This window comes from Lepidochelys kempii, chromosome 13 (genome assembly GCF_965140265.1).
Source record: "Lepidochelys kempii isolate rLepKem1 chromosome 13, rLepKem1.hap2, whole genome shotgun sequence".
NCBI lineage: Eukaryota > Metazoa > Chordata > Testudines > Cheloniidae > Lepidochelys > Lepidochelys kempii.
The window spans coordinates 27,921,985-27,947,239 of record NC_133268.1 but is presented as its reverse complement, the minus strand read 5'-3'; the positions used below and the strand labels follow the sequence as shown (position 1 = coordinate 27,947,239).

The window sequence follows — 25,255 nt, the reverse complement described above, 5'->3', positions numbered from 1 at the left end:
TATTTCTCTACCTTTTGAGCTTGGGCATTGTGAAAGGCTGGGATCCTGTTCTCGAATGGCACTGTGACGTCCACCATGATTATCTTCTTCTGGTCCTCATTGGTGATGATGATGTCCGGTCGCAGTTGGTTGTAGGTTCCAGGGATGGTAGAGTTTATGGCAACCTTCCCCACGGGTGTCGGGGATGGCTCCGGCCAGGCAACCTTGGATGGCAGTGTGTTGCAGCTGCCAACCTCTTGAATGGGGCTTATAGCTACCCAGGACGTGGGGTAGCATCCTGTTTTTACACGGCATGGGCCTCTGATTGGGAAGACTTTTAGCTGGAAAAATAAAGAGGGTCTTGTTAGGGCAAGTATGCTTCCTCACTGTTCCCAAAACTCCCAGATTCCTACTTTTTTTTTTTGGGGGGGGGGGGGGATTCACATTTATTTCTTCAGGCTTTTTCTGTTCTTTTGCCTGCTAAGTTACAGCTTATCAAAGATCAGGAAAAAAACAAAAACAAAAAAACAAAAAACCCTACCTTATCTTGGGCTTTGATGATGCTCGGGAATCTTTAACTTCTTTGATGCCTCTCAGGGGAGTGTAGAGTTGAGCTACAGAGCAAAACACCCTAATTCCTTGTGAGCAGCATTTCAGGTGAGGCCTCATGTTGAATTATTTGGTTTGCTAACTAAAACTAAGTGAATGTTTGTAACTCCATGACTGTGTGTGCCTGAGTGCAAACACAAAAACTTTTTTCTTTTACAATTCCCATGACACTTGGATTTTTGTTTATTTTGTTAAGGCTTAGCCCTAACGGTTAGAATTGTTTGCCTATAGTGAGTTCTGCATTTCAGGTCTCTGTATAAGCCATTCACTGATGAATGCCTTTGAAAATAATCAGTAAGAGGAAAATCTTTTCAGCAATAGGCATTTGCCCAGAGTTAATGCAAAGAGCAGATCAGGGTGCCTGCCTGCAATGGACATAGTAGTGCTTAGGTTTCCTCATCATTGTACAGAACCTAGCATGAGGGGGTCCGGAGCAAGCACAGAACGAAGACTGTTCATCTCCAAAGCATCTATTTACTCATCCTTGCTACCCGACAGCACGTGTGCTGCAGAAGATCGGGTACAGGACAGGGCTTTAGGAGACCTGGTTCTGCTCCCGTGTGACTATGGGCTGGTCACCTTATCGGTGTACCTATAGTGTACGCAGCTATATGATGGAGATAATGAATCTGAATCTCCTTTGTAAAGCACTGGGAGGTCTACAGCTGAGAAGCACCAGGGTTACTGCAGAGGGGGCACGGCAGCGTTCTAGAACAGTAGCCCAAGATCAAGTGCATGACTGCAGGCAAGGCATAGCCTAGCTGTGCTGAAGTCCCTGGGACTGAACGGAGCTGCCTGCATCCCCATATGTACAATAGTTTTTCAGCAGGAGACAGGATGCCTCAGGCTGGTAAGTGCAGAGAGCTTGAGGCTCTCACAAGACACAGCAAGAGTGCCAAAGGGCCATCCACCACTCCATGTGGACTGCTGCTCCCCCGGCTCAGACCCACAGGGGCTGGGCACTAGAAGTGTAGAAGCTGGGAAGTGCTCAGAGAAATGCTACAGCACTTTGGTGAGCCAGCCCAGCCAGGGCCCTCTCCAGCCCTCTGGCTTCTCAGCAGATGAGGATTTAGTCCAGTGACCTGCCATGCCCCCCAACAGACGAACAGACACTGGCCAGGAATTGAGACTCAGTAGAAATGTTTATTAAAACACAAAGCACAACAGTACACAAAGCTCGTTAAAAGGCAGTAGATGAAAATGCATTTCCACCTGTGGATTCAATTGTTCAAAGACCAGGAACTGCAACACAGGAGTCCAGGGATGCAACAGGAAAATCAACTGCCCAAGCAGGAGAGGCAGTGCTGCCCAGGCACTTGAGACAGGAGGGGGGGAGAACCCACTTCTGTCCTTTCTTCTCCCCACAAACATACATTTGGGTGTTTTCCCTCACCCTGGACCTCTTCTTCCCTGGTACCCCAACCTGCAACACTGAGATCTGTTCCAGCCCAATAATCCCCTTCAGCAGAGAGGCCTGTGCCACCTCCCTCTGTGGCTGGGCACTGGAGCTGGAGGAACCCTTGTTCTGTTGTGCTTTCAGTTTTATTTAACACCACAACAAACTGTTCCCTGGCTAAGCCTGGATAACTCCCTGATAAGGGGGGAGCCAGGGCACCAGCACAAGTCTCCAGACATTTAGGTCAAAACACCACCATGGATTCTATCCTCTTCCCCCCACCCACCCACACCCCAAAAAATCATCCTCTACAAGGTTTGGTCAGTTTCTGTTCCCGTGCATGTCAGGAATGTCAAAGCTAATTGCATTAGGTTTGCACTGGGATGGGGACCTGGCTGGTCCTCCAGCCCTCCACAACATCCAGGAAGGGGATAGGCTACTGGTGACAGTTCTGGCAGGATGAGATTTACCCAAGACCCACATGGAAGCAGCCTGGAGACGCCAGCGCACCCATTTTTCTGAGCCTCTGTTCGTGCTTTGGCCTTGATCCCCAGCTGGAATCCTGCGGGCAGCTCTGCTCACAGCACTCGAGGGAGCAGAAAGCACCTGGGAATCTCATGAGAACCCCAAACCGTGCATGCTCATCTGACCCGCCAAGGATCACCCATCCCTACACTAAATAGCCAGCGAGTCAGCGTTACCCTTCTGCCAACCCCATGAAAGCTTTGGTTCATGGCCTGTCCAACTATGTCAGCAAAGGAGCTGCCCCAGAACAGCCTTTGCATTGGCCCTACCTGCTCTCAGAATCCACTCCATACACAGGATCCCACTTTTGAAGCAAGGGGGGGGAAACCCCACCACAACAGTTACTTCAGCCAACAGAACGTGCTGCTCACTCGAGCTACTGGCAGGGTCAGCTGCAGCTCCCTGTGCTGGGAAGTAGATTATCTATCTTCCCGAGTCTGGAATGGCTCCGGGACTCATGCAGCCAGCAAGGGTCATACCCGATGGTTAGTTGCTTAAGCTTTGGTGCAGCAGCCTCAAAGCCCTACTAGAGTTTGTACCAGGAGAACCTATCTCCTCTGCTCTACTCAGCTGCAGCTGATAGCAGCGTAGTTAAGGTACAGGAGAGAACGGGTAGAATGCTCTACATGGTAGAACCAGGTACAGTTACAGCACTTCCAGCCCGCCTTCCTCATGCAGCTAGGCCTAGTGAGAGTTTTGGGTGCTCATGACCAGCCAACAAATCAGCCACTCCCTCCAACTCTGCCAGGAGAGCAGGTGTGGGCCCTCCAATGGAAAGGGCCAGGTCTGTGCAGCTTCTCATCTGTATGAGATGTTAGGAGAACGAGCCCATGGCCTGGGTACGTTGACATCAGCACACAGTGTGAGGAAACTGAGGCAGATCAGAGCTCCCCCTACCCAAAGGATCCCTATTTCTTCATAAGTGAGAAAACCCCTGCCAGGCCAGGGCCTCATCTGCCAGATTTCTCTGGCAAGAGAAGCACAGAGCCACACAGGAGCTGCACTGGCTGCCATCCCGTCTATGCCCAATGGATGGCTGGGCATGGAAGGGTCCGATTTGGTCACCACCACTCGACATGGAACACAAAACCCTCTAAGGTTTCCCTGGAGCCTGCTTCACTTTTCCTTTTTATTACTTCTTCGCCCACTTCCCTTCCGTGAGTAAGCTGCTTCCGCTGCACATCCCTGGCATCTCCAGGCAGAGAGTCCCTCCTGCCTCAGATTCGCCTCCCCACCCTTCCCCTCTATCAGACACGTCTGCTACTCATTTCCTGTCTACAATAAATAGCCCGTTCAGCCCACCAGCTTTCCTTCCCACCAGTTGCATATTCTACCTCACAGAGACGCTACAGTGCCCCGTTCCAGTCCAGTACCCCAGCTAGTGAGCTCCCACACTGTCCCTTCACCTACCAGCCAGCTTTGCAAGTGGTTTGTATGAAAGGAGCTCTGCGACTCTGTATTTAACAGCTGGCACTCTCTAGCCTAACAGAACACAAAATGGCCTCCTTCCCTCCCACAGTTCCTACTTCTGGCAGTCGCCGCTTGGGGGGGACACACGCACACACACACGCAAGCACACAGAGACCCCTTCCAGAAGCCTCACATGGACCTTCTAGACCATATAAATAATAAATAACAAACTGCACTTGCCATCTGGACATCCTGCAGCACTTTGCCACAGGCAGGGCAGTCTCCCGGGCTCTGTTTGGCAGGGGAGACAGAGGCACCGGGAGGTTAAGTGACATGCCCCAGCACATCTGTGGCAGAGCTGGGAATTGACTCCTAGCTTTGTGTCAGGATCTCTAGACCACAGCTGCCTCCCACTCCGAAACAAAATCCCCTCAGTATTAACAGCTCCGCCCTGGGAAAGCATCACCCTATTTAACTCCTAGCAGAGCACTAATTCCTATAGAACACAGCTCAGCCGCACACATTCCACCTGGGAAATCAGAGCTGTCCCCATGGGAACAAAACCACACAAAATAAATAAAGTCAATCTACACAGGACTCTCCTTAAAGCTCTAACAAGGAACCTTTTAGAACCAAGAACCAGTGTCATGCTGTATCTGGCCTTCACACGCCCCTCCCCACTTGGATCCAGGAGCCCCCAAGGCCGATCTGGGAATTTCAGTTCTGCACATTTCCCTTTTACATGGGGACCAGAAAGTGGGGCTCTGCCACAGCCAGCTGGCTGTTAAACAGACCCCACCCTTTTTTTCAAAGCATAAGCCAGAACCTGGTCACAGGCACTACCCAATGGGCAGACATACACACAGAGGTTCCCGTGTACTCCACACCAGACTGGCACTCCTCAGCAGGCCACCCTGTCACTACTATTTACATTCCTGAATGAGGGCACGCCTTGCCAGGAGAGGCCAAGAGACAGCTTACCACCATGGAGGCAGCTCTGGCCTACAGGGAATTGGCGCTATGTTGCAGCTAAGCCTGGAGACACGTCTCCTGCTGCCGATTCCACAGCCAAGTTAGGAGACTAGCAGAGCAAAGCCTCATTTACGCTGGTGCTCTAGAGGGGCTGCACCCGCAGGGCCAGGTAGTCGCTTCTCAGCGGAAAGATCAACGTCACTCACAATCGTTAAGGCAAGAGGGGGAAAAATGGCTCCTGCAGCAGGAGAGACGTATCTGGCTCTGCAGCTCGAGAGAGGGGCCTGCCCACAACAACAGAAGCTCCAAGGCAAGAGTCCGAGGTGGTTAGGGGAGAATAAGTTAAGCGGCCTTTGTTACTATGGCAGCGGCCGCCCAGACTATCCCCGCGGGGGCATGGACCACAAAGCAGAGCTCCCCGCAGGGGAACGGGCTTGTGGAGGAAAGGCACATGCGTGAGGTGTGAGGAGACGGTGACAGCACCTCACGTTCCCAGGAGGGCTTGGAGCACAGCAGGGAGAGGTGGTGAGGTTTCCCACACCTTCCCCCCTTCCAGCAAACCTCACCCATGCAGCCATTTACCATAACGTTCACTACCTACAAACCCCACTTGCTTCAGCCCATCTCCAGCGTGTCTGCTTCCGAGTCCCAAGCCTCCTCCAGCCACAGAGCCGGAGTCAGCTGCAGCATCACATTCAGGCATCAGCACCCAGGAGGAGTGGCCCCGCCCGGCTGTGCGCTCATGGCACAGCGGCTCCACGGGAGGCAGTCAGAAGTCCAAGGGCGCAAAGTCCACGAAGTCACAGTCGAAGAGCTCGCTGATGCCCTCGCCCTCCTCCAGGCCAAAGTGGTAATCCTGGGGCTGGGGCGGAGATAGGTTGATGAACTCGTCCGGGAGGAAGCTGGAGAAGTCGTCCTTGCTCTGCTCCAGCAGAGCATCCACGGAGGCCAGCGGCGAGAGACTCACCTCATCGGCCGCGCACTTCAGCGGCAGCACGCTCTCCCCAGGCAGGAGGGGCTCTGCAGAGACAGGCAATGGGTCACTGAGACGGAGTGTGCAGAGCTGAAGGACAGCACTTTAGGGTAGCCCACCAGGCTACCAACCCCTCTGCAGAGGGCTGCTGCATTGTCCCAACCCATGGGGGCTACAGCATCTTCCTACTGGACCATCAACCTCCCCATCATCCCACCAGCTCTGCCCAGAAAGGTCTGATCACTAGTTAGAGCCCCAGTGTGCTCAGTGCTGTATGGACACACAGACAGCTCTGCCTCCAAGAGCTCACTACCTACAAGCAGGTCCAGAAGAGACACGATGGCAAGCAGCAGCCAGACCACCGGAGACTTGTGAGTTTGTTGGCTCCTTGCACATGAGACTGCAGCTTGTTCCTGGGGGAATAAGCTGGCCCAGGGGCCATGTTTGTGGGGTCTTCCAGGAACACAGGTTTGGTTTAAAATATATCAGGGAAGAACTAGTCTTCCACTGGCTGGAGTGAAAGGCTACGGTAGAAGTTTGATGATTTAACTGGGAATTGGTCCTGCTTTGAGCAGGGGGTTGGACTAGATGACCTTCTGGGGTCCCTTCCAACCCTGATATTCTATGATTCTAAGTCTGGGGATCTTGACAGGTCCTATTCACCAGAAGGGTTAAAGAGTTGCATTCCTCAATTAATATGCAGACCTAACCCCAGCCAGGCGCCTGCTATGTAATTAATAGCAAGTGTCTAATATCAGCACCTGTCAATGCTCCAGCAGAGTCAGCAGTTCATTTGCACCAAGGTGATGGCTTTAATTAGAGAGGGGCCGGATGGGGCTTTGGGAGCTCAGCCATGAGTTATCATTCCACAGATAAGGCCCACTCCTAGTTTGAATTCTAGCAGCTGTGAAGCAGGACAGGTTACTGCTCTTCACATTGGATGTGCCAGTCCTCGCGAGGTAGCTTCCCTCTGCTGGGGGAAGGTTACAGAGAAACCTTTTGCACATGCTGCTTTGCCATTACCTGGAGCAGTAAGGTGGAACTGCTTAAGCAGAGGTGCTGCCTCAGAGCTGGGCAGCTGCTCTTCTGCCCCTCAGCCGCCCTGGTGTGGGGTGTCACAAGGATCCTCCCCTGCTCCATGTGTGTGCAAAGCCCCAGGGGGTGGTCTGGGCTGTGGGTGGGGCAGTTCCTTGGCTCTCCTAATAACCAGCTGAGACTGGGGCCCGGGCAAAGCTCCATTGAGGTAAGATGGAGGAGCTGCCAGTGGCCTTGGGTGGCATCCGGAACAGACATCAGCTCTGGCATTTGCCCCACCGACGTAGGAGGTTTCCACACCTTTGGATGGGAAGGAGTTAAGTGACTACTTTGAGAATACTGGTTGAAAATGCCCTTTCCCGAAGCTGGCTGGGCAATCAGCAGCCTTTCTTTCTGCGTGCCAACCCCTGGCAGTGACCCGGCACAGCCATCTCCATGCTGGGCCATGGCCACCCGCCCAGCAGAGAGCGGGCCGATGCTGCAGGGCCCTGCCTTTGGAACATGTTACAGCACTGACTCCAGATCTGCACTGCCTGCTCCTGTTTGCGGGGACAGCTCAAGGTGTTCCTTCAGATCTCACGTCCTGAATGGTCCCCCTCCCCCCATCCCAAGCCACTGGGGATAATCAGAGCCCCCGTCATTGGAATGGGGAGTAAACATCCTCCCGCTGCACATGGTTAAACAGCTTCACTAACAGGGAGGAAGCACACCTACCACTCCGCAGAGGAGCGGCACAAGCGCTCAGCCAGGGTGGGGTGACAGCTGGACTAAGGAACCAAGCCTTCCCAGAGAGCAGTCTGGGGCCTTGCTCCCAGGGAGAAGCACACACGCTGCCTGCACCTTGAAACCCAGGGCGGAGGACAAAGTTAGGCTGGGGAGAGGGATGCTGAGGCAGGGAGAGGGAATCTCCCCACCCCTAAAATACCATCAGTGTTCTTAGCTAGTCTGGCTATGCTCCTCACTGCAGCCTGGCTCAGAGCACGGGGAGGCATGTACTCAGCGAGGCACGCCTCAGCCACGAGCACAGTTCTGGGGCCCAGCCCTCCACCAGTCTGTACCTGCGATAAGCATAGCTGTGATTTAGAGGGCAAGGCAGGTGAACCCCACCCAGGAGTGACTGTGGCCGAGGGGTTGCTCAGGCAGAGCCAAGCTGGGGAGCAGCTCCATCGCTACATACACAGGCCTTGGGAAAGAGCAGCATCCTCAAGAGGGCTGGGTTTCCCCGCTGGGATCCTAATGTGTGAGCCGTGCTACGGCTAAGGCGTCACTTCCATTCCCAGCCCCTAGCTTCCAGCCCAACGGGGAGTTTTCAGAGCGGACTTAGAAACCAGTCTCTTCCCAAGTCTCAGCTGAGCAGCCATGATTTATAGTCCTGACTAAACTTGTTTGTCCATTTGAGTCATCCAAGTGGGTGGCTGGGGGTCGGGCCACTTGCCAGGTCCTCTCCCTGAGCCGTCATCAGCTATGCTTTGGCCCGCCAGACACAGCCTACCAGTCATCAGAGTCAGTCAGACCCTCCCTGCCCCTGCAGCGTCACTACAGATACAGTACGCAATACCCATCTGCAGCTGTCACCCACACTGTGCAAGGGAGACAGTATTTCCCCCCCATCCCCATTAATTCCTTACATATTTACTATGCTGCGTTGCTGGTCTGAGACACACTCTGTGAAGCTGAGCATTGTTTTGCCTGGCTGGCAGAAGCGCAATTGGATTGTTCCAACCCTGCAGCTCCATCAGCACCCAGAACCCACTAACCACGGGTCCCTTTGAGCCGTGTCTACAGCTGAACCTGCCAGACCTCTCCACGCTCACAATGCACTTCCCCAACTGCGAAGCAGGCTCCGAAAACCGGGGAAGATGCCCTGTGCCCATACACACCTTGCTCACCAGGCAGCAATGGCAAGTTCACATCCTGGGTGGGATGCAGGAGCGGGGATGCTGCTGCCTCAGAAGAGCCAGGGGATGATTCCTCAGCAGTCGCTTTGAAAGGACTCTTGACTGGGCTACAGACCCCAGAGCTGTCTTCTGGGCACAGGAACACGTCGATGGGGCCCTGGGTGCTTTTCAAGGAAACCTGGAAAGCCTGGAAGAGAAGAGCAAAAAGAACCACTAATAGCAAGGGCTTGCCAAGGGCAGAATGCTTATGTGGCCTGCATGCCCCACAGTCATGCCAGCTCACCGTAGATCCAGAGAGCAGGGCAAGGCATGCCAGAAAGCATAGACCTGCCAGCTGCCACCAGCCCCCCAAAGGGGGAGTGAGCCACCAAGCAACACCCATGGATAATGGCCTGCTAAGCTCAGGAGACCAGGCCCTTGTAGGGGATTCGGGCCCCTGACGGGAGTAGCAGCACAAACGCAAGCAGCGTGAAGTGACCCAGGCTGCCAAGGTTGAGGGGTTAGCGTCAGATGAGCAGTTCATGGGGCAGGAGGCTTTACTGCCCCCACTGATCCAGGCATCTACAAACAGGGAGCCCTGCCCATAGCAATGCGACAAGGTAGGATAGCCAGTTGCAGAAGGACGGCCCCGGGCACCGCTGCAATGGGAAGGGATGTGGGGGGGAGGGGTTACCTCCGCTGGGTCTGAAACTTGCAGCTGGGTCTCTGGAGGGGCTTTTATCACCATCACCATTTGCTCAGAGGGGTCCGCGATGCTGCGGAGATCTTGGCAGGTCACGTAAGCAGAGGTGCACTCAGTCAAGGAGTATTCACTGGAAGGCTGTTTGGTGGCTGTTCCCTTCCATCCGGACCAGAGACAGCTTTACAAGTTGGATACAATAGCTAGTGGGACTCAGGAGCTGGGGAACTGTCAGACCCTATCCACAAGCAGCTGCCTAAGCATTCAACTCACCAACACGCAGGCAGCGACTTACTCCATGGTGTGCAGTGATTGGGACAGAGATGCACTTCTGATGCTCAAAGCACTTTGCGTTTGACAGTGCACTCAAGGCAGGAACATACTAACCTCTCCAGTGTTAGAGATGTTCATACATGTCTGTCCCACGGTCTACCGGATACATTGTAAGCAGTGATGACTACCAGGGTAACTTAAGCATCTCCACACACACACACGCTCACCAAGTATCTGAGCTATAAGGGAACCTAGCCCCATCCGCGTGACCACGTCCAAAGCCTACAACCCCTTTCCACAGCCCTAAAAGAGACAGAAGTTGTCTGAATTATTTGTGCTGCGTGACAGTGGCAGATGCCTGATGTACGTGGTTGAGAAGCCACTCAAATCCTGAGCCCCCAGCCCCAACTTGGGGCAGGAGATTAGTGATTTAAGAATACTGGCATCCGCAAAGGCCTAGATGCAGCATTCGTGCATTGCAATTCCCAGCTGCAGTCATGAACTTCTGCAAGCAGCAGCAGCAGCACTTGGGCGGCACAGTAGAGGAGAAATCAGGTAGCATAAGGGGATGGGGAATTAATGCAGGTCTGCATGCTCACTGCTGGTTGCCTACAAAGGTTGAACTGAAGTGATCTTCCATGCGATACTGAATAGCTGCTGCCTGCCAAGGACCTGGAGCAATGGCTTCTCCCTTCCTCCCACCCTTCACTAACAAGCATGACTCCACTGCGTAGAAAAGGCAGCCCACAGACCGCTTACAACAAAAAAGTCCTGTAGGGACACATAACAGTTGTGAGCCGTTAAAGAGAAGAGCAGAAGTGATATGTGGTTTGCAAAGGAGCATGCAAACACACCAGCGGAGCCACAAGCTTAAAGGAACGGCACCCTGGCGGCAGACTGGCCAGCACAGGGCAGGAATCCAGCCCCAGATGTTTTGGTTTACTACAAGTTTTACAAAACCTTAACATGAACAGAAACGTTTCCACGACACTAGAGATTCAGATATAATCAGTTCTGGCTTGAGCCAAACAACCTGCCTCCCCCACCAGCGTTCACAGCCCAGACCTTGCTGAACCAGAAAGCAAAGCTGAAAGGATTTGCCCATGCTAAGCAAAATGCCCAAGAACGAATCAATGGAATGAACCATGAGGAGTCCAAATTCTAAAGCCCTTCTCCACGTTAGGCACCGGGGTGGGGTGTCACAGTTAACAGATGCAGACACTGAGACTTTTTAGCTTGCTCCCTTTAAGGATAGATAAAGTTACCCAATCCCCCCATTAGGTTGGGAACCGGCTGGTATCACCTGAATTGTGACAATGGGCAGCTCTCTATGGTTTGAACAAGATGGTCAGAGGAGACTATGCTACAGCCAAAGCAACCACCTCACTCGCACTAGGGTGCATGCTCCCAGCCACATGGAGCAAGGAACTCAACACTGCTGCTCCTTAAGGCGATGGGCCCTGAGCCCAGCCTGAGATCAACTGTCAAAACTATCTTCCAGGCACAGGGCTTTCCATCAGCTCAGAGGGGAGGAAGCACAGACAAGACACCACCCCTTGGCCAGGCATGTTTAGCTCCTTGAGGCTACCCTGTAGATTGGTCGCTGGGAAGCTATTAGAACAGAGCCACACGGAACAGGCATTGCAGCTCCCAGATCTCACTACACAGTAAAGCGGCTCCCGTAGCCCCACACAGACAAGGATATTGCTGATTCTCAGGGTCCTCAGTGAGGAGCTTGAGCTGGACAGTGCACATCTGGAGGAGGTCATCCAGCTGCTGCTCAGCCACCTGAAGGTCATGGATTTCCTTCTCCAGCACCTGGTACTTACTGGTGTTCCCCATAGCTGACTGGCTGCCCCTAGGAAACAGAACACTCGGGTCAGTCGTGTTCTGGTCCAGGTTGCCATTGTTCTGCAGAGTGACCGAAGGTGTGGGGATTACATTCATCCATAGCCCCCTTACCACACCCATGATGTGTCTGCTCTCACACATAGACACATGAGGCTGTGCTCTCTGGCAACAACCCCTTTGTCAGCTGGCAAGCCAGGAAATGAAGTCATGCAACAGGGAAAGGTGAGGCAGGGAATTCCACCTCCACCATGGCCATCTGGTGCCAGTCAGATGGCCACAGCAGAGGACTGGGGAAGGGGCTCTAGCTAGTTTGACCCTAAGGGCCACGGCCACTATTTGTTTTCGGTAGCAACCAAGGTGCTAAACACCACTCAACACAAAGGGAAGTGCAGCCCTGCCCTAAAGCACAGGTCCACACCCCCTCCTGTATCAGTGCCCCCCCTCCATGCACCCAAGCGCAGGGTCTCCCACGCCCACCATTGCGAGCGCCTGCCTTCCCAATGGGCAGCGGCTTTGCATACTGAGGGGCTGCACCACAGTCTCTTGGGTGATTTGCTCCTTTCCTGCCCAGCCCCATGGTGGGGCACTAGAGGCTATCCTCAATACAGCATTCACTCCTGGGGAGGGGGGAGAGAGAGCACAGGCGCAGCCTCCTCTCCTGCATGGCCAGCCACTAGGGGACGTTCACCATGAACACTACGCTGCCAGTCTTGTAGGACTGACACCCCCCGACCACATTAGCCCGAGAGGGGACGGGCTGGAGCTATCCTTGAAACTCAGATGCTGCAGGTGCAAATGCAACAGCCACACATGACGTAGGCCAGTCGGTGCTCAGAACTGGGAACGGCTCACAGAGCTTCACCCAGGGCGATGCTTGGACACAGGTTCAAAAGAGCCAATCTCCAGTGTTCTGGGCCGAGGGCTCAAGCCCCTGCACCCACTATTGTAAGCAACAGACTTGCCATTACTTTAAAATACAGACCAATGGGCTTCCCTGCAACATTTTTAGCAAGGTGGGGTAAGTTTATTTTGATTTTAGTCAAAGTCACCCTGAGCCATTGGCTCATTGAGCTGATGCGGTTGAAGCGTGTCAGAGCCAATGGTACACCAGGGAGTAATGCGATGCGGCCAGCTTCATGTCTGACCCCCTTTGACTGCCCTAACCCGATGGATCAGGCTCCTGTTCAGCAGTTGGGTAAACCTCAGTGTGGGACTGAGCGAGCCTCGAACACAGGACCTTCACAATCATAATCAAGTGCCTTAACCACTCTGCCATTGCACTTGAATTTCTGATTTCATGCAAATTAGGATTCTTTTTTAAAGAGCATTTTATGTAGTAAACATTAGGGTTAAGGCACTGGACTAAAACTCAGAACTGGGTTTAATTCCAGGTCTGGTCACAGACTCCCTGTGTGACCCTAGACAACTCACTTCCCCATGCCTCGATTTCCCCATCTGTAACATGGGAATGATGCTGGCTCAGCTCCCAAGGAAGTTGCAAGGCTTGTTTGTGAAGCTCTTTGAGACTTCAGGCAGAAGGCACCTGAGGACAGTAAAGGGTTGTTCATGGATCAACAAACTGTAGAGTTATGTACAAAACTGGCCCCTTCTGAAGTCCAAATCCCCAGGGGGGAGTTCCCAGAGAACTCACTGAAGGAAAGGGGAAAAACAGACACTTTAGTATCTTAGTGGAAGCACTTTAACCCAGTAAGGGCAATACACTTGGGGCATTTAAATGTACAGCCAAAAAATGCAGCTCTCTAGCCTCTGACTCAGCTCTGGAGGACTGCACCAGTTGAGCTCACATACTGACCAGTGCCTGGGAATATGGAGCATGAAGGGGAATCTAAGGATACGTCTACATGGCAAGCAGAATCCTGCGGCAACGAGCGTCAGAGCCCAGGACTATAGCGTGAGTCCAAGTCTGCAGTGCTAAAAATAGCTGTGTAGACGTTCGGGCTGGAGCTTGGGCTCTGAAGCCAAGCCCACCCTGCTCCGTAGGCTACAGAGTCTGAGCTCCAGCCCGAGCCCAAATATCTACACATTTTAGTGCCATAGCTGCCATTGGTTCTGCTTGCCATGTAGACATGCTCAGAAAGTCCCAACCAGTTATACCCACGCTGGCCATACAACAAAGAGCTTGGTGCTCATACATACAGCCACTGGATGTTGTTCTTGGATTTCTTGGTGATTAGCTGAATGCCCTCCAGGACATTGGTGATGTCGTAGATCCGCCTCTTCTGCACTTTCAGGACCTCCGCTGCCCAGTTGAGATCCACCACCCCATCTGGTGACTGGCTGAGCAGCTCTAGGAAACGCTTGGTGGTCAGGTTCAGAGAGGTTTCATAGCGGGACTTCTCCCCAGGAGATTTCACACCTGCGAGCAATTGAAGTTGCTTGTTACAGATTTATACAGAAGCGACAACACAAAAACCTCAGTGAGTGGAGTCTTCCTTCAGCACACCTGCCTGGCCCCCACTGGAAAGGAGCTCAGCACCCAGCCTTCCCATGTTTACTCTAACATCAGGATCCACTGTGATCCATTTACACAGCGTTTTGTTTTTTAGTTTTTTTTGCCAGCATCTGCAGGTTTAACCCCTTTACTCCCTTTCATCTAGATTAATGAGGATCATTTCCACTTGATATCTGGGCACTGACCCCACTTTACTGTAATCTCATTGCCATTGTAATCCTTCGCTTACAGTCCTTCAACTAGTTTTCAATCCTTGTGACAACGCCCACAGGCAAATCAGTTACTGCTTTAACAACCAAAGCCCAGACCTGTTCCATTTGCAACGTTCCCTTCACACCACTTAAGATGGAGCGTTGCATCTCTCCATGTGCTGCACATCCACTGCTGAAGTCCAGCCCCTCTGTAGGACAGCCTGGCACAGACCTGGGTAGTTTGTCTGTCCAGGCGAGACTTGGGATCCCAAGCTCTGCATACAGCGTGTTAATTCTGGTGCCAGTGGGATAACATGATGGCATGAAACAAATGCTCCCATGAGGTTCCCAAGTGCTCTAGCCTCAAGGGGCAGGCCAGAATGCATGAAACAGTCTGTCATCACCACCAGACAACTCAAGAGCCCAAGCCCAATTCCAGAGATACGTGAAGTGCCACTAAAAACCTGCAGCTTGATTCCCAGATGGGTTACTGGAAAGCACAAGCCAGAACAGACTGCACAGGGACTCAGCTGCTGGGGGCATGCCTACTTATGCCCAAACCAGTGAGAACAGGGCAGGCAGAGCAGGACTTAACACCCAAGAGACTTGAGTTTACACCCACCACCCTTTAGTAGAGTTGGGCTAGCTGAGGCAGTCCCAGAGCTGGCTCTGCACAGAGTGACGGGGCAGGTGAGAGGCTGCAGTGGGTGACGGGGTAGGTGCTGCAACACTGAAGGACCTGATCTCCTCCAGAGGGCAATGGACTCCATGACCCCCAGTCCCAACCACCATAGCTCAGCTTGGCTGGGGTTCAGCCCCGTTAGGCCATTTGGAAAGAGATGCAGTGGCTGGTAAGGACTCTGAGCAAGTAGGGGCAGCAGAAAGTGGTACCTGTACCTTTGACAGGGTTTTTCGCTTTGCCCCGGGATGTCTGGATGCTCTCTGCTGTGTACTGGTGATCGGTTTCCAGATCTAACTTCCTCTTCACCTGCAAGAGAAGGAGGCTTGTGAAGGAACAGCATGCCACAGATCACCTCCCCTGCAGGTTACCCCTGGAGCAGAGATCCAACAGCTCCAGCCACATTACTTCCAACTGAAAGTCATGGCCACCGGTCAGCTATTGGGCCTATGCAATATGAGTTTGGTCTCAGCCTAGTTCCCAGCAAGCATCTCCTGCAGAAGCCACCGTCATGATCAGCAGCCGGACTGGTGGGCTCAGCATAGACCAACATGGCTTTGCTGGTATTTAATGGTAAATGTTAACTGCAGAGTGTCACCAGACTTTGCATTATGGAGCCAAACCACCAACCCAGTAGCAGTTAAAACATAAGAAACATAAGAACGGCCATACTGAGTCAGACCAAAGGTCCATCCAGCCCAGTAAACTGTCTTCCGACAGTGGGCAATGCCAGGTGCCCCAGAGGGATAAACAGAACAGGTAATCATCAAGTGATCCATCCCCTGGAGCAGGACCAAAAGTTTTTAGATAAAGAACCTTGAACCGCAGGCATTTAACCTTTGAGACAGGCAAAGCCAATGGAAGGGAAATCCCACCAACTGGGCAAAAGAGTGGGGCAGATGCAACACCTATGGGGGTAGGGAGAGTACTTGAATCAATGTGGCCTAGGGGCGTTAAGAGATTCTGCCCCCCCATGTAATGGTTTGTTAATACTGTATAGGTTTGTGCTGGAACAGTGTTCTAGCACTTCCGTTAGGAGCCAGAACAGCATTCCTGTACATCTACTGGTGCCGGGCTAGGCAGCTCCTTTCCCTCCCTGGCTGCAGAACGTCCTCCAAGCTAGCAGGTGCTAGGTCAGCACAGAGGGAGACGCTGCAGGTGGGACTGGGGGGAGAAGCGGGGGAGCACGGGGCCAGAGACTCAGAGTCCAGAGCAGAGATGAAGCTGAGCAATACTGGGAGTCGGTCAGTGGGGCCAACTGAACAGCTGGGCCACCCCATGGGGAACCGAAGCCAAGCAAGTAAGGATGGGACGGATCCTGAGGGGATCATTCCCTGCTCCCTCACGCCTCCCCTACTGCCCTCCCATCTGCCTCCCAGATCCTCCCTTTCCCTCTCAGGGCCTCCCCCTGCCCAGGTTCCGGCACTCCTTTGGCAGGGAGCCAGCACTGTTTAACTGTGTGGTGCAGGCCTCCTTGCTGTAAGCTTCCACAACTCACTCCACGCTCAAAAACTTAAGGCATCACGTACACACAGGGGCCACCTGACTCAGCAGCCTGCCTCTCTGGTGCTCAGTGATGAGACGTGAAAGCCCCACAGAGGGGCTGCAAGGATGTTTTTCTGACTCCATGTGATCACCGTACGACTACTGATATCAGCCCTTAGAACTGCATGCTGGTTACGCACCCGGTAACAGGTATTTCTACAGCACCCATCACCACAGCATCCATATGCGAACTGGGCATTCAGCAAACCCTCACACCATCATCTCGACCATTCCTGGACTCTTTCCCCTTCGTCTGACACTTTGGTGATGGGCACTATTCAGTGCTTAATTTGTGCCAGGGCTTGCCAAGGCTGAGCCCTGGCACCTCTAGGCTTGGCAATTCATAGCCCCAGCATCTCTGGGCTCCCAGCCAGCAGCCTCCCAGCTTTGAAGGCGGCACCACTGTCAGCAGCAGGGCAGAAGTAAGTTGGCAATACCACACCATGCCACCCTTACTTCTGCACTGCTGGCAGCACTGCCTTCAGAGCCGGGTGCCTGGCCAGCAGCTGCTGCTGCTCTCCGGCTGCCCAGCTTGAGCCCCAGCAACTCTTTAATTACAAATTAAGCACTGGCACTATTAAAATGCTTCATCATAAATCCGTCCTTCAGGTCAGTCTCAGGTTGCCTCTGATGAAAGTTTGATGTGGAACTGGCAGGGGGTTTGGGGTGAGGAGCTGCCCTTCTCCCTTGCCCTGGTTTTACATTTTCAGTGATGTGGGGGCAACACCAAGCTAGAGACCAAAAGCATTTTCCATGTGCTAGAGTTCAGCGGGATCCAATTAGAGAAGACATGACGCTGTCTTCTAAGTGCATCTGAAGGTTGCACTATTCCTCCAATGCCTCAGGAAGCTGCTGAAGGATTCCTGCCATCAGCCATTTGGGAACACTTCAAAGCCAAGGAGTCCTTGCTAAGCAGATGTGCCCCAGAAGAGGAGAAACCAAAATAGGACTGGGAGACATTCACCCACTTGCTTCATGTGAACAGCATTTATAAGAGCAAGCTATCACGAGTGCTCGATGTTTTATAACTCATCATGCTGCAAACGCCCAGTCTGAGTCACCCACCTTGCAGCCGACACTTTCTGCTGTTCTCTCATAACACAATCCCTTTCCTTTCACACAATTCACAAAGGTACAGACGCAAGACAGCATTATCTATGGGCCCCATCTACAAGTATTTCATTGGGTGTCTTATTGGGACCCTGCACCCAGTTACTAATGGGATGGGATTTGTTAGCGTGAGTAGGGAGCTTGGTTCTTTAACTGGTACCCAGCTCATGTGCCACACACAAGGATATAAGCTATAAACCAACTAGAGAAAAGGACCTGGGGATTACAGTGGTGAGAAGCTGGATATGAGACAATAGTGTGCCCTTGTTGCCAAGAAGGCTAACAGCATACTGGGCTGCATTAGTAATAGCATTGCCAGCAGATTGAGGGATGTGATTATTCCCCTCTATTCAGCACAGGTGAGGCCACATATGGAGCACTGCATCAAGTTTTGCGCCCCCCACTACAGAAAGGATGTGGACAAATTGGAAAGAGTCCAGCGGAGGGCAACAAAAATGATTAGGGGGCTGGGGCACACGATTTACGAGAAGAGGCTGAGGGAACTGGGTTTATTTAGTCTGCAGAAGAGAAGAGTGAGGGAGGATTTGATAGCAGCTTTCAACTATCTGAAGAGGAGGTCCAAAGAGGATAGAGCTCAGCTGTTCTTAGTGGTGGCAGATAACAGAACAAGGAGCAGCGGTCTCAAGTTGCAGTGGGGAAGGTCTAGGTTGAATATTAGGAAAAACTATTTCACTAGGAGTGTGATGAAGCACTGGAATAGGTTACCTAGGGAGGTGGTGGAATATTTATCCTTAGAGGTTTTTAAGGCCCAGCTTGACAAAGCCCGGGCTGGGATGATTTAGTTGGGGTTGGTCCTGCTTTGAGCAGGGGGTTGGACTAGATGACCTCCTGAGGTCTCTTCCATCCCTAATCTTCTATGATTCTATGAGATCAAAGCTTTCCAGGGTAGCAAGAGGAGCACCTGACTTGATCATCCAATGGTGCCAACAGGCAAAGCTCCAGCTCAGACCAGTGCTCCAGCTAACTGCCTGGGACCACATGGGCAGTCAGGAGAAGTTGAAGGTTCAAGAGAACTTTAAGACTTTGTACATTGTGACTGTACCCCCCTCTAGTCTCATTTAGCGCAATATGATCTAGTTCACGAAGGACACATTTGGGAAGGAGGAGACTCGGTAATTGGGGCCTATTTTATTACTAGAGGGGACAGCCTGACAATACAGAGATAGATAGATTAGACAACTCCCTCCTACTCAAAGCATCTCAACTTAAGCGATCAGGGAGTGAGTGAGCGGATACTCTCACTACCTTAGACATCTGATGGTCAGTTTAAAATACCTAGATCCCAGTGCACTACCGGGAAGCACCCATGGGAGCAGAAAACAAGAGTTCTGCCCCCTTTGCTCATGCACACTAGGGTGTTTAGAGCTTCACCGCCCGCAGTCAGCAGCCCCGCCAGAGCTGTTGGTGCAGAACAGCCTATGGGCACTGGGCTGCTGATTGCTTATTAAAGAATCAGAGACAGATTGTTTCAGAGGAAGCTCCCATGCACTTTGCAAAGAGCTAGGAGAAAAGCAGCTCACTTTTGTGGCTTCACAAACAAGGATCTTCCTTGAAACGTCAGTCCAACTACACAAACCAGCAGCGCTTCCAGCACAACAGCACCGAGGACAAATCACGCCTTTCCATCCCAACCACCCACCCACTCCCCACCACAAGCAGGGACACACCAGACAGGGAAAACTCATTATGGATTCCTGACCCAAACAGTTAAAAAAAACAAATGATCAGCTGTAAGGTCCCTCAAACTACAGTGAGAGGCCCCTGGAAGATAGCATGTTTAACTAGCAAAGCATATTGTGGTCTTTTCCTCTTCCATTCCTCTGTGCCCTGCCCCCATCTCTACTGAACTAAAAGCGTGGGGATTTTATTCCGGGACAGATCCACTCACTGACCATCGCCAATGCCAGATGATGGCTTAAAACCCCATCTTAAAAGTGCACAAGTAAAGAAGGATCCCACACAATGATCTGCTTATGCCCTGATGGAGGAGAACTGCAAGCCCTTGTTGCTTTAGCCTCAGTCTAATTGCAGGTGCTAGTCTGAACCATTTAAGCGTCTAAATCAACCTTATGAAAACAATTCAGGAAACCAAAAGAAAGGAAAGGCTCTGCTGGTTCAGCCTTGCAGTTCTTGGTGCAAAATCAGGGTCTAACAAGGCAAGGGCAGACTTCTGCTTGGAGCCCATTGAAGACAATGGGTGTCTGCATGGGTGCAAGGGTCAGCCCTGCATATTTCACAGCACAGTCTGAATTTGTTACATTACAGTAGCATCCAGTGGCTCCAACAACAATGAAGACCCTCTTGTGCTGATACTGGAGAAGACAATGCCTGCTCACCATAGCTTATCCTAATGATTATTTAGAAGTTACATGCCTGACTGTGTATGCCTACACTCCCACACTAGACAAGCAGAATTTTTCAAGACTCTGGCTTTCATATCCTGAAGCATTTATAACACTGCAGACAGCGGTCATGGACATTAAAGGGTCATCACAACAAACAGAGCTCCGAGAACAATCTGAGAAGTGTGTAGAGATAGAATCCACTCAATGGATTTAGTTCTGAAGTGGAGCTTTAAGACATTTTGATGACTGGTGTATGTCCACTCTCAGAACACCCCCTCCCCGCCATTAATAATTTACATATTTTCAAAAGCAATCATTATTCCTCTCCACTGTACCACAGTATGTCACTCCTATATGTTGCCTAACAGCTATTTCAGAACCAGAATTTACATGTCCCATTTGAACCTGTTCCACCTCACTACTTAGCCCTGTAAACGATTAACAGCAGAAATGCTGAATCAGGAACAGACTCAGAAAACTGTACAAGCAACCAATCTCATGTCAGGCCTCACTCACATAGTACGGCCTGTTCCTCCCTTACTCGGGAGCTTTATCACATGAAGCCGGAAGACCAAGAGCAGCAGCCACACCAAGGCCAGCTACTTGCCTTATCTAGCACCAGAGAGAACTGTATCTAGGACAGCTAAATGCAAGAAGCGCCCTCTCTTTCCATGATCTGTAAAAGTGAGGCCCTGGCCACAGGTGGCCCTTTAAAGATTCCAGAGCACTTTATTTTCATGAGGGTTGAGCCAATGACCACAGTATGGGGAAAATTGGGCTATTACATCTCCCTCCTTGGATTACCCTGCACTGACGCAAAGTTTCTCTCAATTTCCTTTCTTTGTTTTATTTCCGGGGCCCTGTAGAGCACCATCAGGGGATCCTCTGGCCATACAGCATTACCCCGTGCTGTGACAAAGCTGCCACGTTTCGCCCCACACAGTTTTAGCAGTGACAAGGGGGGAAAGGGGCGGGGGCAATACACGCGCAGAAAGAACCCGCGTGCTCTCCAGGTAGCAAAGGGCCTGATTTTCAGCCGGCCAAGCCCGCCCAGCTCCGGGCGCCTGGAGATCCCCTGGGGGAAGCCGTGCTGCTCCCGAGCTGCAAACCAGAGAGCTAACGTGGCGTTACCGGTGGGCGTCCCAGCGCCGGTCTCTGCGCCGCCGGGCCCGGCCGGGGGGCCTGCGGGGTGGCGAAGAGCAGCAGCTCGGCCTCGCTCTCCGCTTCAGGCGTGGGGAGCGCGTCCGGCGTGGAGATGATCACAATCTGCTGCTCCATCACGTGGAGGCCCCCGGCGCCCCCCAGCAGAGCCTCCAAGTCGGCCACGCAGGCGCTGCCGTCCGGGGCCACCCCCAGAGACATGGTCCGGGCGGCGGGCGCTCACATCCCCGGCGCTCGGGGGAGAGTGGGGGGGACGCGCCCGGCCCTGCTCCCCTCCCCGCGCCGGCTCAGAGGGCCATGGCCCTGGGCCGCGGGGCGGCGGCCCGCGGCAGGAGACGGGGCTGGCCCCGGGACACGCGTCCCATGCTCAGGGAGGGCCGAGGCCCGAGGACGCGCCGCCACCACCCGGGGCGGCGGCGGCGGCGGGGCCCGGAGCGAAGGGCGCCGAGGCAGCACCCCGGAGCCTCAGCGCTGGGCTGGGGCCGCCGCAGGGCACAGAGCGGGGCTGGCCGCCGGGCCCGCTGCTCGCCCTGCTGGGGGTCCCTCGGCTGCCCGCGCGCCCCGGCCCGGCCCCGGGTATTGTCCCCAGCTGGTCCAGCCCCGCACGCCTTTGCGCGCCAAATCCTTTTTGCCGCGAAAGCGACCGGAGCGGCGCATCCGCGCTCCCATTGGTTACGCTGGCGGGGAGCCGCCTCTCCATTGGCCACAGCTCCCGGATTGAGGCGCAGCGCCGCCTTCCCATTGGCTACGACCCGGAGGGCCGTGAGGCGGTGCGGTGACGAGCGAAACGTTCTGACAGCCGCCCAATCGCAGCGGCTGCGCGGACGGGAGGGGGCGGAGCGCGGCCAATCAGCGCGGAGCTGGGGGACGCCGCGCTGGGCGAGGAGCGCTGGCGGGGCCCGGCCGGGCCCGGCTTGGAGCGGCGCCGCTGCGGGCTGGTGTCTCAACCCCGCTCCCCGTCGCCTGATCTCCCCGCCCGGGCTCGTTCCCCTGCCCGGGGGCTCCCCCGCGCCCGCTCCCAGCTCCTCGGGCCTGCTCCGCCCCGCCTCCCCCTCTGTTCCCGTGGCGCGGGCGGGGCAGGAGAGCGGGATCCAGCGGGGAGAGGCAGCCGCAGACGCGAAGTGCAGGCGTCCGCTGGGTACATTGGTCCGCACGTATTGACAGGGAGCTTTTCCCTTGCAAGGAGCTGAACAGTCTGGGCGGCCAAAGAACTTTTGTGAACCATAGTAAAAACTGAAAAATGGCATGGCCATTGTATTAGATTTAACTCATGTTTTAAAATCCTCACCCAAATTAAAGTTGGCTAGTCAAGCCTGCTATGAAGCACTACATCTACATCCTTCTTGGTTTCTTGTTATAATTTTGCACAACTGTGTTAATGAACTCCTTGAATGCAGTGCGTTCATGGTTGGTGGCTTCTCGTGTGTCTGGTGCTTCCATTTCTTCAACTGATATACTCATTAGTTCACATGATCAGGCAGATTTTCAGAACACAAAATTCTATTCAATGATGAAAAAGAACGCTCAACTGTAGCTGTTGTGACTGGGAGCAGCAAGAGATGAATTCCTACTTCTTTCATCCCAGGAAACAGAACACAAAGATCAGGTCGAGCCACTAGTGATGATAAAAAAGAAGTTGAAGTCAAATCTTCATTCATTCATCGTGTGATATTCCACTCTGTGTTCAAATTCTCTATTCTGTCCTGATCAAATGGCAGCCCCATTGCTGATAGTGCCTCACTCCACTCAATTGTTGGTGTTTTAAAGGACAGGGATCTGTAAAAGCTACGTAGAGGTTGAGTAGAACCTAGAAGTCACAGTTGAAGATTTTTAAGAATCAAGTCTGGGTACTTTTTCAGTTGCCTTAACAAACACTTCTTGTCCTCTTCACTTAAGGATTCAATATAAATGCCTTCATTAGGCAACTTCTGGACTGAAGTCTTTGCTTCTTCCTGTACTTTTTCAATGGATAGCTCTCTGATTGATCCAAATGTAGCTTCTATTGCTGGACAAAGATCTACTATTGTTGTAGCAGATGCCTGGATGGCATTGTTTAATGACCCAAGTGGTTTCAACAGTAGACTTACAAGAGAGAGAATGGCAATAATCTTCTCTGAACATAGTAGCAAAAAGTAGTCCACCAGCCTCACTGCTTGGATCCATCCCATCTTGGTAAATACTTTCCAAAGTCAGTAATAATGGCTGGAGTAATTTTAAGAGAACAGCCAAGGATCTCTCATGAGAAAGCCAGAGGGTTTCCCCAGGTTGGACTAATTGGAACTTCAGTTCCAGTGTTTCTTCTATATTTTTCAAGATATGCAGTCTTTTTGGACTCTAGCTGAAAAATAATATCATGAAGACATTACATGTATAGCTTTTTTAAATGTCTTTTGAAGATTCTGCAGCTCGTTCTAATGCTAGTTGGAGTAGATGGCCTCTGTAGTGTGTATAGGAGAGATTAGGGTTACGCTTTTCTGTGAGCAGAGCTTGTACTCCACCATGTCTTCCAGAGAAGTTTGCAGCTCCATCAAATGCACAAGCAGCCATCTGTTTGGGGTCCAGCTGACAAGCATTTATCTCTTCTAAGATGTGGGTTGTCACAGATGCAGCCAATGTGTCTTCTATAACTTGAACATCTAGAATTGCATCTACTGGCCTACCCCTGACATCAAGATAACGTATACAATGACTTACTACTTGATGCCTATTTGCAGTGGTGCATTCATCAGCCATGTATACAAATTTTTTGATTGTGGTGAGAGAGTTCTTCACTTTTTGAACTGTTGAGTCTTTCACTGTTGCACCGCATGCTTCTAGCCAGTTGAGTTTCTTGCAGAAAGATAGTGAACATTTGCTGGTCTTGTTCGGAACCAGTGTTCAACTTCAAGATGAACAAGTGACAATGCACTTAACAGTGGCCTCCAGTTTGTAGTGTGTGGTATCTCTTGCTTAAATAGCAAGTATGATGCCACAGCCATGTGTGTTTGCATGAACTGTGTTGTGTCCCCAGCATTCCTAACAGCCTCATTAAGTGCTTCTAAAATTGGCTTTGAAAGTGGGTTTATAAAGGTTTTCTGCATGTTGATGCACTCTAGAGGCCTGGTGTTTTGCAGCCTTTTCACGTAGTTTGTCAGCATTGGCTTTGCTGATCACAGTTTGACAAAACAAGCTCCTTCACTTTTACCAATTAGAGCATTGGGAAGCTTTCCTTCTTCGTAAGCTTTTTTGCAAGAGGTGCACCAGTAGCCATCTTTTGTAACTTCAATAAATGGGACACTTTGACTGACAAACATCAGGAAATGCCTTTAGGTTTTGGAGACACTCTTTCTTCACTAGGTGGCTGTATTTGCATTTCGGGCTGGTCGGATGTAGATACACCACTTGAATCTTCAGATGACATGTTGATATATTCTTGGTTCTTGATGTGTTTTTCACCTTGGTTAGTTTTTGAGGCCTTTGAGTGGAAAAATTGTTGTATTGGTTTTTGTCTTTTTCATTTTCACTTTGACCTGCAACATATAAAAGAGATATGAATAAAGTAAATGTTTTGTTAGGATAATGCAAATTTAACATAAGGATAATGCAAATTACACCAAAACACATAACAGGTCTAGATTTCTAAAAAAATATATAATTTAAATTGACTTTTGAAAAGTAAGCCATCATGGGATAAGAGGGAAGTCCTCTCATGGATCAGTAACTGGTTAAAAGATGGGAAACAAAGGATAGGAATAAATTATCAGTTTTCAGAATGGAGAGAGATAAATAGTGGTATCCCTGAAGGTTCGGTACTGGGACCATTACTGTTCAACATTGTCAAGGTTCCTCCCCCACTCTGAACTCTAGGGTACAGATGTGGGGACCTGCATGAAAAAACCTCCTAAGCTTATCTTTACCAGCTTAGGTCAAAACTTCCCCAAGGTACAAAATATTCCCCCCCGTTGTCCTTGGACTGGCCGCTACCACCACCAAACTAATACTGGTTACTGGGGAAGAGCTGTTTGGACGCGTCTTTCCCCCCAAAATACTTCCCAAAACCCTGCACCCCACTTCCTGGACAAGGTTTGGTAAAAAGCCTCACCAATTTGCCTAGGTGACTACAGACCCAGACCCTTGGATCTTAAGAACAA

General features: G+C 51.9%; 1 protein-coding gene across 1 annotated transcript; it reads right to left on the bottom strand.

Annotated features, from left to right (window-relative positions):
* Nucleotides 1-1,711: 1,711 nt before the first annotated feature.
* E2F1 (E2F transcription factor 1) lies at nucleotides 1,712-21,903 on the bottom strand. Its single transcript, XM_073309902.1, has 7 exons — nucleotides 21,096-21,903; nucleotides 15,162-15,252; nucleotides 13,758-13,977; nucleotides 11,455-11,607; nucleotides 9,471-9,585; nucleotides 8,780-8,984; nucleotides 1,712-5,911 (listed from the first exon to the last, which is right to left on the bottom strand). Exons 1-7 carry the CDS (start codon nucleotides 21,324-21,326, stop codon nucleotides 5,661-5,663), a joined length of 1,266 nt encoding a protein of 421 aa, XP_073166003.1. The 5' UTR covers nucleotides 21,327-21,903; the 3' UTR covers nucleotides 1,712-5,660.
* Nucleotides 21,904-25,255: the final 3,352 nt, after the last annotated feature.